This window comes from Alligator sinensis, unplaced genomic scaffold, assembly GCF_000455745.1.
Source record: "Alligator sinensis unplaced genomic scaffold, ASM45574v1 scaffold98_1, whole genome shotgun sequence".
In the NCBI taxonomy this organism is placed as follows: Eukaryota; Metazoa; Chordata; order Crocodylia; family Alligatoridae; genus Alligator; species Alligator sinensis.
In genome coordinates this window covers 2,455,231-2,468,106 of record NW_005842058.1, presented here as the reverse complement: position 1 = coordinate 2,468,106, position 12,876 = coordinate 2,455,231, and the positions used below count along the sequence as shown (strand labels likewise).

General features: G+C 45.9%; 1 protein-coding gene across 4 annotated transcripts in view; it reads left to right on the top strand.

Annotated features, from left to right (window-relative positions):
- The window catches only part of KAT6A (lysine acetyltransferase 6A), a 46,386-nt gene extending 35,056 nt beyond the window's left edge, over positions 1-11,330 (top strand). For 3 of the 4 annotated variants that reach the window (XM_006023032.3, XM_025203395.1, XM_025203396.1), the window contains 5 exons: positions 407-638; positions 1,230-1,440; positions 2,800-3,492; positions 3,923-4,229; positions 8,699-11,330. In XM_006023032.3, coding sequence (XP_006023094.1) covers positions 407-638; positions 1,230-1,440; positions 2,800-3,492; positions 3,923-4,229; positions 8,699-11,280 — 4,025 coding nt within the window. In that variant the 3' untranslated portion in view covers positions 11,281-11,330. The remainder of the gene's footprint in view (positions 1-406; positions 639-1,229; positions 1,441-2,799; positions 3,493-3,922; positions 4,230-8,698) is intronic. The other variant, XM_006023033.3, reaches the window with a different exon arrangement.
- Positions 11,331-12,876: the final 1,546 nt, after the last annotated feature.

The following is a 12,876-nucleotide window of genomic DNA, read 5'->3' as shown; positions in this document are numbered from 1 at the left end:
AGCTTTTCCGACAAGTTTTAACTAAAGCACCCCTGCTGCCATTTTGAAACGCGGGGACCCTGAATGCATGTGATGCCAAGGCTGCTGGAGTGTTCTAATTAGAACACATCGGAGCAGGCGTTGGGCACATGGATAGCTGCCCTTGGTGCCATCTAGTGGCACCAGCACATGGATGGTAGCATAAGTAGGATGTGGCCTACCGATTTCTGAATGCATTCTAGGACAGTAAAAGTTAACGGTGGAAGAAGCTTGGCCAGTTATTCAGTGTCTCTTGGAATGCGGGTTATCCCTGTGTGGGAAGAATGCCACCATAGAAGCTCCTTTATGAGCTTGGCTTGGGCTAGGGTGGAAAAGTTGGTAGCTGCATCATGTAGTCCTCGTGACAAGTTACTCTGTGTTTCCTTAGGCTATCTGCTTTCAAAGCGCGAAGGTCAAGCAGGGTCACCAGAAAAGCCACTGTCTGATCTGGGCCGTCTCTCATACATGGCTTATTGGAAAAGTGTAATACTGGAGTGCCTTTATCATCACCGTGACAAGCAATTAAGCATCAAGAAGTTAAGCAAACTGACTGGAATCTGCCCTCAAGACATCACGTCCACCTTGCACCACCTACGAATGCTTGACTTCCGTAGTGACCAGTGAGTATAGTGGCCCAACTGCTTCCCAGACGAGGACCCAGATCCTCTTGAATAGCACTGCTGGGAGGACTGTGCGTATGCCTTCCTGCTCAAATGTCTCCACAGCTACTCTCCTGGGAGACCAGCTCCAAGTGCTTGGACAGTAAAGAAAGCTTTTGCCTTGGTCCACAGATAATCAGAGAGTGTCTCCTGTTTTTCTAAGATACATCTTTACCCATTATACCCCCAGTCCTGCATTCTTTTCTTAGCACTCTCTTCTAACAGCAAACACTGCCCTAATCCTGACCTTCCAGACTAGTCTATAGCAGCAGTGTCACTTGTATCTTTGCCCAGGAAGGAAAAGACCACAGCCCTTTGTCTCTGAAGGCTGGAGATATTCTTCCTACCAGTTTTAGGATGTCACAGATAGTAGAATGTCTTCTTGACAATTTGTACCTTTCATTGCCATTGCTTTCTGAAGCTAAACACAATGGCATTGATCAAGGGTGTATGGATCCTTCTGTCAGACCTTGCTTTGCATTAATTTCTCATGTCTCTGTCTGCAGTGTGCACCTCACTGTTTGTGGTCTGAAGAGTCTTCTCTCTTCCCAGATTTGTGATTGTTCGTCGGGAGAAACTTATCCAGGAACATATGGCAAAGCTCAAGACTCATGTCCGATCTATAGATGTAGATCCAGAATGTTTGCGCTGGACACCTGTCATTGTCTCCAACTCTGTTGTCTCTGAGGATGAAGAGGAAGAAACTGAGGAAGGAGAAAATGAAGAGCAGCAGCAGCAGAAGGAAAGAGATCTAGAGGCCAGTGTAAGAGTGAATCTATTGCTTTTATGTAAGCCATAGTATGCCATTTAATTCTCCTCAACACAGTCACAGTGTTTTGTTTCCAATCCAAATGTGTGAGTGGGAGGTTTTAGCATCGTCCTGAATTGTAGAAGGTGGCATGGATTAAATTATTTACCTGCCCAGTTCCAGGTCAGAAACCAGACGAGTGGGAGCCACATGGCACAGAGTTTGGAGAGAAGTAGACCCCTAACCTTGCACCATTTGATAGCGCACTCTGAAGAGATTCCTGCCCATCACTGAACAGCATTGTTCTTTTAAAATCAAAGGAAATGTTTCAGTCCATTTTGCATTTCCTTGGCCCAAGGTTGTGCGCAGAAAGGAATTCTTAAAAGTGGAAACTTGATATTTTTTTAAGGAAAAATAAAAACAGTAGGGCAGTGGTTCTCAACCATTTTAGACTCAAAGCACCCCTTAGAAAAAATGCCAGCTCTTAGTTTTGACTAATTTTTTACTATGGAAATAGAGCGATTTTTTTGAATGCAAAGAACTTGGACCACAATAGGTCAGAGTGGGTTTTGAACACTGAGTTCCTGTTTGAAACCTCTAGGTTCATCTTCTGAACTGTGCATAGGCATTTGCAAACTTAATAGTGCTAATATTGTGTGGCACCCCACAACAAGTTTTGAAAGGATCTCGTGGCACCCTGGCTGAGAATCACCTGTTCACATTCACACTTAAAGCAAACGTTACAGTGTGCAAACATCAACCTTGAGGATCACCAGAACCACCATGTTTCTGTCCCAGTGGACCTGTTGTGCGGAACAGCTGAAAGCCGCAGGACAAGCTGTATCTTTAAACAAGCCACTTTTGCATCTGTCATTGACCAAACAGGTGACCTAAATGAAATGCTTTGCTCTGGCTGACAGAAGGACTGTGCATCACTCTTACATTATAAGCTAAATTCCCTGGATATTGCACAGCGACAGAAAATTATTTCAGCTTCTTTAAAGCCACATGCAATAGCTGCAAAAAAGCTGTCAGTTCCCTGTGAGCACAAACAGGTACAGGGGTCAGGCATAACATAGTTTTCTCCTCGTTCTAATAGGTATCGGTATGTTCTTGGCCGCTATTAGCTGAGCTTGATTGTCAGGGAGCAGGTGGGGATATTTTTTCAACCTGTGGGGAGTTGGGAGTCCTTTTGCAGCTCTGTGGCATTCCCCCCTGTCTGCCTTTCTCCAGTTTGCAGAAGCTTCTGTCACCTTTCCTCAGTCACTTAGTTCCTAACTGGGCCCTTTGCCTTGGTCAACAGCTTTTATGGAGTAGAATTCGGGATAGGTTTTAAATAGAAAATCTGAATTGTATGTTTTTATTCAAACATAGATGGTGAAACCTGTCTCCTGGGAGAAGAAAGAGCAAGAACCTTATTCTCCTCCAGAGAATGAAAAAAAGCCAGACATTGTTGCTCCAGCCAGTTCAGTACGGCCAAACAAGCAAGTTCTTCCCTTGGATAGTCTTCCTGCAAACAGCCAGCCATCACGAAGGGGCCGATGGAGCCGGAAAGGCAAAAAGCTTCAGGAAACTTTTTGCGATAAGGAACAGAAACTGTTCCTAGAGGAGCTGTCTGCAGCTCCTAGCGGGCGGTGCAGCGAATGCGAGGAGAAGTCAGCTGCCTCACGAGGCCGTTGCAGCGAATGCGAGGAGAAGTCGGCAGCTTCACAGGGACGATGCGGCGAGTGTGAGGAGAAATCCCCAGCCCTCCGGGGGCGTTATGGGGAAGATGAGGATAAGGCTGCAGCCCCGCAGGGACAGTATGGGAAAAGTGACAAGTCCTTGGTGCCTGGGCGGCGATACAGCGAAGGCATGGAGATGTTGAGAAGACAGTTAAAGAAGAGCACTGAGCCACTGAAGTGCCGATTCGTGGAGGAGTGTGACAGATTGCCCCGCCGCTACAGCGATGGTGATAGGACTCTTCTGAGGTGCTTTAGTGAGAGTAGCGAAGAGGAGGAGGATGATCCTGTGAGTCCTCGGTCCAACTCTCCGCCTGTTCTTACCAAGCCAACATTAAAACGAAAGGTGCGTGCTACAGGGTCTTTAGATCCCTCTGGTCCTGGCTGCGGGCTGCATTTGCTCTCCCTGGGCTGGTGCCATCTTGCCAATTCTTTTCATAGTAATAGCACTCATTAGACCTTGTTAGTGGAGCTATACTGAAATGTCATTAGTAGCTGCAGGCCTTTGGTCTTCAAACACTTACACGGTAGTTCACTGAGTACTTGCAGGCCATCAACTCTTATAAACAGATTCTGCTCTGTTACACTGATGGAAAGCTAGAAAACTTCATGGAAGCCAGTGCCTTTACTCTGTGTTTACGCTCGTATAATTTAGACCAGAGTCTATATGTCAGAGGGGAGGCTTCTGGTCCCGTCCATACTGTAAAATTCTGGTACCTGTTTTTCCGTTGTTCGTCGCTTAATTTTATTGCTTTTACGCAAATACTTTTTTTCAGAAACCTATTCTCCATCGCAAGAGGCGAGTACGTAAGCGCAAGCACCACAACAGCAGTGTTGTCACTGAAACGATCTCCGAGACCACAGAGGTGTTGGATGAGCCTTTTGAGGACTCGGACTCCGAGAGGCCAATGCCCCGATTAGAGCCTACCTTTGAGATTGAGGAAGAGGAGGAAGAGGAAGAGGATGAAAGCGAACTATTCTCGAGGGGGTATTTTCGTCACTTACCCCCACCAGATACCCTCAGGCGCCGACCCTCCTCGAAGAGGAAGTCCAAAGATGAAGAGGATTCTGATGACACTAACGGTATGTTTCGTAAACATGTTGTGAATTTGCACCTGGAGTTAGATGAAGATATCAGTAATAGATAGACTGTATCCCTCGTGAGGGAACTGATTGTCTACTTTGCCATATAATTTCCAGCTAAACTACAGGGTAGGACACACATTCTTGGTTATGCCATCCTCAAATGTGCAGCACATGTATGGAAAACATTATTTTTATATTTAAACATCCTATTAGCATGTGAAAAGATAGTATGGCACCTTCAGATTTTAGTTCTTCACTTCCTTAGTGAAGTAGATTTCTGTGCCTGGTTACACAGAGGGGTCACTTAGAAAAAATGAAAGCAAAGCAAACCACAGACACAGTTTTGAGCAGCCTCCATGGGCAGTGGCAAAATGAAAGAGGAGGACTAGGTAAGAATCTGTTTTGTGATCCTTTGTTCTAATGCAGGTACTCGCTCGTTCTCTGTCCTCCCTCTCCAGAGTTCTCTGATCCTAGGCCTTTAATACAGGCAGCAAAAAGACACCAGATCAGAACTAGGGCTCTAAGTGTGCTGTTAAACTACACAATGAATATTTCTCATTGAAGCATTTCACTACATTCACCTGTCTTGCAGTGGCTGGAGGTTCTGTTATTGCCCAGTATATCACATTCCTCATGGGAGCTCTTTGATTGCCTGCATTGGATGCGGCAAACAGCCAAATAAAAATAAAGGAGCAGCAGAAACAGATGTATGATGTTCTCATTCCACCTTGAATAATTCTTATCGGAACTACCTAAATTATTCATACCACTCAACTGGCCTCTGATTAGCGGAGGAGAGTTCCCTCTAACAGTACTTAAATGCTGAAGGAGCAGTGATACGATGATAGCTATCTTTGCTATTTATATAGCACCAGTCCTTATTGAATCCCTGTGGCACTAATCCTCATTTAAGTTCAAACACTCAAAAAAATGCTAATGCAACAGTAAGGTCATGCGTTGTCTAACTGAGGAACCAGGACATGCAATAGTTAAGGGGGGGTGGGGGGAAAAGCTCAACCAAGTTGTACACCCAGTAGGGCTTGTGACATGCATTAGCAGAGAGCATCCCAAACAATAGAGTTCTTCCCCCATCTCTGCCTTCTGCTACAGGTGTCAGTCCATCTAAAGCAATAACACTTCCATGACTATGTAGCATAATGCTTTTCTTGCTGTGAGGTGTTTCCTGATATTTAATCTACATTTTTTTCATATTGTTTTTCTAAATTATGCCTGTTTACCAGATTGAATCATTCTTGTCTTTGTAGTTGTTGCCTTATCTGATCTACCCATATTTCGTTCTCTTAATCGTTCCTAATTCAGTTCTTCCTGACCCCAGCGCACATGCGCTCACTCTTGCTTTATTCCTTATCTCTTAGGTAATTGTGCCCCAAAATTGAGCACACTCTTCAGGTGGTTTTGCACCTGGAATTACAGAGACATAGTTTCTTTCTCACACCTTTTGATGGGTGTACCGTTGCATATATAATGTAAAAGAGCTATGGGTTTTAAGAAAAAAAATATGTTAGTGCATCATAACCGTTCAGAGGTCATCACCTACAAATTCATTACTGGCCCTTTTGGTGAAATAATTCAGTATCATGGGATTCTCAGCTTGCAGATTTCTGCAAGAAGGCTGTTTCTGCTTCTCTTCTCCTCTTTGTCCTCCCCCCGCCCAAATGTTCTGTCTTACGTTCCCAGTGACTAGCTTTTTTTTGTGGTTGCGGGTAGATTTCCTGAGTAGCAGCTACTCACTGAAGTTGCCCTGATCTGTCAGCTTCACCACTGTAAGCTTCAGCAGACTCCGATTAGCTTTTAATCTGCCACAGTTTTGGAAACCCCCGAGCAGCCGCAAAGGCACAGGCAGCGTCAAGCTTCATATTCAGGAAAATAGTGCCATATTCATTCACAGTCAGTTCACATCTGGAAGGTTTTCTTCACAATTGCTTGGCTATGGGCATTTCTCAAAAAGCCCTACATTTTGCCGGGATTTATCACTTGCCAAAAAAAGCTCCCTGCTGAGACCTGACTTGTGGATTTTTCAAGCCTTAGTTCAAATTCTCCAGATTTTGCCTTCAAGCTGAGAAAAAAAAATGTGGCAAATATTTATAACTTCTCAAAAACATCACATTTTTTTCTGAAATTTGGTCTCAGTACAGGTTGAGTGGGTTTTGGTTAACCAGGGTCAATAGCTAGGTAGAGTATAGATAAAGAGTTATGTGAGTCAGCCTGGCTGAGGGTGACCTTAAGGTCAGTCCTAAATGTCCCTGTAGACAGACTTTTGCGCATCCATTTGTACTTAGTGAATTTCCAGTTTTCTCATCTACATGTGAAGATGGGACTAGTGCTTTAGTAGAAATGTCGTAGTTTGGCCTATAAAGTTTGAATGTCTTACTGCCAATAGGACTGGAGCCTAAAGGGCCTGGGCCAACTCCTCGGGATGTCGATCACCGTCACTGTCTTGAAGTGTTAGGTCCATAACAGGCCAGGGTTTCTGCCAAGTTCCCTATGACCATGCCCATGAGAAACGTTTGTGAGCTACTGAGACCACATCCTCCAGCCCTGCTCAGTCAAATGGATGACACAATTGCCTTTGTAACTGGGTGGCTAGTGTAAGAACAGCTGGTAAGAATTGGGTGGCATATTGCATAGCATGGCAGGGAACTTGTAGGATAAAAACAACTGTAGGAAATGCAGAAATATAAACATTCCTGTTCTGTGTGGGGAAATCAAATGAAGTACCTATGTCCAGGGACAATGATGAAATACTTTCCACTCCGGCAGCAACTTAGGAGGATATTAAACAGTAACTGCTAAACTTTTACTTTTTTCCATCAGCAGGTCTGGATAACTAGCATCCAAGAGTTTCGAAAGAACTGGACAAAGAGCTCTCTGGACCATAATGTTGACTTTTAATAAGTCTTGGAACACTGGAGAGATTCCAAAGGGCTGGGAGGAAGCTAATGTTGTGTCAGTATTTCAAAAGGGTCAATGGCATGAATCTTGTAATTATAGGTCTGTCAGCCTGAAATAGATCCTGATTGAATAATGAAACAGGCAATAGGGGATTTAATGAATAAAGAATTAAAATCGGCGTTTGCTACAAAACAAAACACGGGTTTGTGGAAAACAGATCTTGTCAGACATCTGGCTGTCTTTCTGTTTGATGAGACTACAAGCTGGGTTGATAAAAGTAATGATGCTCCAGTAGTACACACACATCCTTTTAAGGATTTAATTTATTACTAGACAACATCTTGATTAAGCAAGTAGGATGATGCAGAATGAACCTGGCTAGCTCATAACTGTCAGCACGTAATTGTAAACACAAAGCCTCCTCTAGCCAGTTTTGTTTTCTGGAGCAGTCCCCAATGGATTGGTCCTGAGCCATTGCCCTTTCACATTTTTATCCACGGCCTAGGAGATCATTATTGATAAGGTTTGCAGGGGACCCAGAAATTGTGGGTAAGTGATACATAATGAACGGGACAGGTCAGTTATACAAAATAAGCTGGACTCCTGGGTAAACGGGGTGCAGCGAACAATTTGCATGTTACACATACAGCCGAGTGTTGAAGCAAGACATCTAGGAATAAGGACTGCTGGGCCTTCGTACACGGTGGAAACAATTACCCTAAAAAGGAAAAAATAATGAGGGAAATTGACCACTGAAACAATTGACCGGGGCTTGTGGTGGATTCCATTATTGGGAATTTTTGAGGGATGCTTAGAGGTTTTTCTAATTGCTGTCCTGTTGTTCAAGCAGGAGTTAATTCAAAGAAGTTCTGTGGCTGTTAAAGAGGTCAGAATCGATTCTCACAGGGGTCCTTTTAGGCTTTATAATCTAGGAAGCTGTTAAGGAATTTGAAAGAGAGCTGAAATGTGAGAGACCCAAAAAAATCCAGATGAGGGGGCAGATTTGGCTTCCTTTTAATATTTACTCAGATGTCGAGCATTTACCAACTGCGCCATTAAAGTATCTTGATAATTGTTTGATGTTACTAAATTTCAGCAGTGACTGGAAGGAGAAAAATTTCTTTCTTCAGCAGACCTGCAAGATTCAGAAATAAGTATAAACCTACCTGCATCCTATCTTTGTAGGTGCCGAAGACACTGACCTAAGTGGAACTTTTTTCTGCTCAAACGTGTGGTATTACTTGTGGTTCTAGTTCTTCCAGCATCGTCAGTTGTTTGATTTTTTTTGGAGTTGAAACTTTGAATAGAGGGACCTGGAAAACAGTGATGTTCTTGGCAAATGTGATTCACGTCACATGCTGTTAATGTGCGCATTTTGCACAAGGGGAAGGTGAAGAGTTTGCTCTTTTCTTAAAATGTTTGTAGAGACAGATTAATAAATGGGGTGGGTAGTCTGGGACTCTGCAGAGGCACTTCCTTGAAGGCAGGGGCAAGGGAGAAAAAGGTGAAAGTAACTGGAAATAGCTGAGCAGTGTTTTTTGTTTTGTTTTCAGGCACCCCTACCTTGAAGCCAGTCTCTCTGCTGAGAAAATGTGAAGCAACAGATTCTCCCCTTGAGCCAGATACTTCTACCCCCATGAAGAAGAAGAAGGGATGGCCAAAAGGCAAAAGCCGCAAGCCAGTCCACTGGAAGAAAAGACCTGGTCGGAAACCAGGGCTTAAACTGAACCAGGAGAAGGTGCCAGCCTCTACTGAGGATGAAGGAGTAGATGCAGTGGTAACTGATTCAAAGCCAGGGCGCAAACCCAAGATGCAGGAGAAGGAAGAGCCTGTTGAACAAAAAGAAGAGCTGCCCCTGGCTGAGGAGAGGAAGGAGGAGGACGTGCACATGGAAGCAGAAGAGGTGGGAGAGGGAGAGGAGGAAGATACAACAAGCAGTGAAGTGAGAGCAGTTTCTCCTGTGGACAGCAGCAGTCCAGCACCAGAAGTCAAAGAGCCTGAGATAGAGGAAGAAGTAGAGGAAAAGCCACGGGTATCAGAAGAGCAAAGGCAATCAGAGGAGGAGCAGCAAGAAGCAGAAGAGCCTGAGCACGATCACGAGGAAGAAGATGACGTTGCGGAGGTGATAAATCAAAATGAAGACCATGATGCCGATGATGAAGATGATGCTCACCTGGAGTCTGCGAAGAAGAAAGAACTGGAGGAACAGCCTGTCGGGGAAGGGGTGAAAGAGGAGCCTGACGTTCAGGAGTCTTTTTTAGAAGCAAGCCTACAGAGCGGTAGGGAAGATGCAAAGGGCAAAAATGAGGCCGAGGCAGATTCTGAGGAAGAGCAGGCTTCTCATGAGACCTCAGGAGGCTCAGAGCATGTCCCTGGCTCTGAGGACGATCACGAAGAAGAGCAAAACAATAAAGAAGGGTTAATTGAACTAAAAGAAGAGGAAGAGATTCCTCACAGTGAGCTAGACCTAGAAACGGTCCAAGCAGTCCAGTCGCTGACGCAGGAAGAAAGCAACGAGCATGACGTGGCCTACCAGGACTGCGAGGAAACGCTAGCTGCTTGTCAGACTCTGCAGAGCTACACCCAGGCGGACGAGGACCCTCAGATCTCCATGGTGGAGGATTGTCATGCCTCGGAGCACAATAGTCCGATATCTTCTGTCCAGTCCCACCCGAGCCAGTCTGTGCGCTCTGTCAGCAGCCCCAACGTGCCTGCCCTGGAGAGTGGTTACACCCAGATAAGCCCTGAACAAGGATCCCTGTCCGCACCCTCTATGCAGAACATGGAGACCAGCCCCATGATGGATGTGCCTTCTGTATCGGACCACTCCCAGCAGGTGGTGGATAGTGGCTTCAGTGACCTTGGCAGCATTGAGAGCACCACGGAGAACTACGAGAACCCCAGCAGTTATGACTCCACCATGGGAGGTAGCATTTGTGGAAACAACTCTTCCCAGAGCAGCTGCTCGTATGGGGGACTCTCTTCCTCCAGCAGCCTCACTCAGAACAGTTGTGTTGTCACTCAGCAGATGGCAAACATTGGCAACAGTTGCAGCATGATGCAGCAGAGTACTGTCCAGCCTGCAGCCAACTGCAACATCAAGTCGCCTCAGAGCTGCGTGGTGGAAAGGCCTCCGAGCAATCAGCAACCAGCAACCCAGCAGCCGCAGCAGCAGCCTCAGTCACAACAGCCTCAGCCCCCGCCTCCCCCCCAGCAGCAGCCTCCACTGTCTCAGTGTAGCATGAATAACAGCTTCACCCCAGCACCGATGATCATGGAAATCCCGGAGTCGGGAAGCACCGGCAACATCAGTATCTACGAGAGGATTCCGGGGGATTTTGGGGCCGGGAGCTACTCGCAGCCATCAGCCACGTTCAGTTTAGCCAAGTTGCAGCAGCTAACAAATACCATTATGGACCCTCATGCCATGCCTTATAGCCATTCTCCTGCTGTGACTTCCTATGCAACCAGTGTTTCTTTGTCCAACACAGGATTGGCCCAGCTAGCTCCATCTCACCCATTAGCTGGGACGCCGCAAGCACAAGCCACCATGACCCCCCCACCAAACCTGGCATCCCCCACCATGAACCTCACGTCACCCTTGCTCCAGTGTAATATGTCTGCTACCAACATTGGTATCCCTCACACACAGAGGTTGCAGGGGCAGATGCCAGTCAAGGGGCACATTTCCATTCGCTCCAAATCAGCACCACTGCCCTCTGCAACTGCACACCAGCAGCAGCTGTACGGGCGCAGCCCGCCAGCAGTTGCCATGCAGGCTGGGCCCCGGGCACTGGCTGTTCAGAGGGGTATGAACATGGGGGTTAACTTGATGCCAACCACCCCGTACAATGTCAACTCCATGAATATGAACCTGAATGCCATGAACAGCTACCGAATGACACAACCCATGATGAACAGCAGTTACCATAGTAACCCTGCCTACATGAACCAGACAGCACAGTATCCTATGCAGATGCAGATGGGGATGATGGGGAGCCAGGCCTATACCCAGCAGCCTATGCAGCCAAACCCTCATGGAAACATGATGTACACTGGCCCCTCCCATCACAGCTACATGAATGCTGCTGGGGTTCCCAAGCAGTCACTCAATGGACCGTACATGAGAAGATGAGCGAGATGAACTTGCAACCTAAAAACTTAAATATATATAAATAAAGGAACCTTTTATACTGACGAACCAGAGAAAACGGACCTTTTTCCAGTTAAAATATTGCTGTAGATTTAGAGGGTTTTTCTTTGGTTTATTTTATTTTTTAGGAAGCCTGGTCTTTTATTCTTTTTGTTCGTTTGTTGTTTATTTTTTTCTGTTTTGTTTTGTTTTGGGTTTTTGTTTCCTTCACAATCCTGAAACATTTTACAGCTGAAATCATTTAAAACTGGTTTTAGGGGGGGAAACGTGCACAAAAATCTATTCATAATTTTTTAAAAAGAGCCTTACTTTGCTGACCACACGGACAGAACATGTGTAACAGTGAAATCGTCTTTTTAAATTGTACTCTCGAACCTATGTTCCTCTCCCTGCCCCGCACCCCACTGCACACAGCTCCCCGTGTTGCAGTCCTGTAAAATGTCTGACACCTCAGTGGGTCTTGAAACCCTTCCCTCCGCTCCCCACCTAGCATCCCCTACTTCAGTCCAGCGGGAGGCACTTACGGGAGACTCGGAAGGGGACGTGGAGGACAGCGGAAGCTTTTAATCTCAGTGAGGCAGGAACATTTCTCAGCTTTAACCTCCCTGGCTCCCTCACCCCTCCGTACAATTTGGAATATATAAACCATATATGTAAACAATAAATTCTTTCCACATGGATATCTTTGTAGGTGAGTTAATTGAAAAAAAAAAAGAATCTGTATGTTTCATTCTGAAAGTACGATGTAACTTTAAAATGTGCCCATCCAGAACCCACAGACGCACGCCCGCGTTGTTGGTCTGAAGTAGCATAAGCATATCACAGGAGAGCTGTGTGCACCCTAAGGCAGTCGCTAAAAAGATAAGAGGCCAGGTACTGTGCATCAGAAACAGGAGGAGAATGGCTACAGGCTTGTGTGTTGACAACCTGCAAATCAGCCGTAACGCTGAGATCCCAATCTCTGCTTTAGTACGTACTTTGAAATGCTGAGGGTCTTGGTTCTGAGCTGTTGAGTCTGGCTGGGCTCAAGGGCAGCCGTTTCCAGGGATCTGCCTCCAAGTTCCTTTGCTTATGTAATCTTGGAAGATGAAGTGCATGTTTTAAGCGTCTTGACAAGAAACCTATGGTGTCCTTGCCCACTGTTCCGTTTCTGGCATGTGTGGCGCGGGGCGGAAATGCTAGATGTGCTCTTCTTCCAGGGGAGTCATGGTGTTAAAATAGGCACGTCCCTGCTTTCACACCATCCTTAGAGAATTTCCCAGGAAGCTCGTTCCCTGTAAGGCAGCGTGTGGGAAATGAAGGGCAATTCAGGCCCCCTCCATTAAGGGAGGAAGCGAGAGCAAGGCAATCGCACCATGGTGGGACCAAGACAGCAGGATTTTGCGGCGTCTTGGTCCGCATCCCATGCTCCATTCTCTTCCTGCTACACCGCTCTGGGACAGTGTAAGGGACGCTGCACCTTTTGGCTTGTCATCGAAGGCAAAAAAAGAAAGGGACAGCATCATTGACCCTTTCTTGGGAAGCTCTCTCTAGCTGTATATTCTGTAGGGATACAGATGCAAAAATAGGACTAATTAG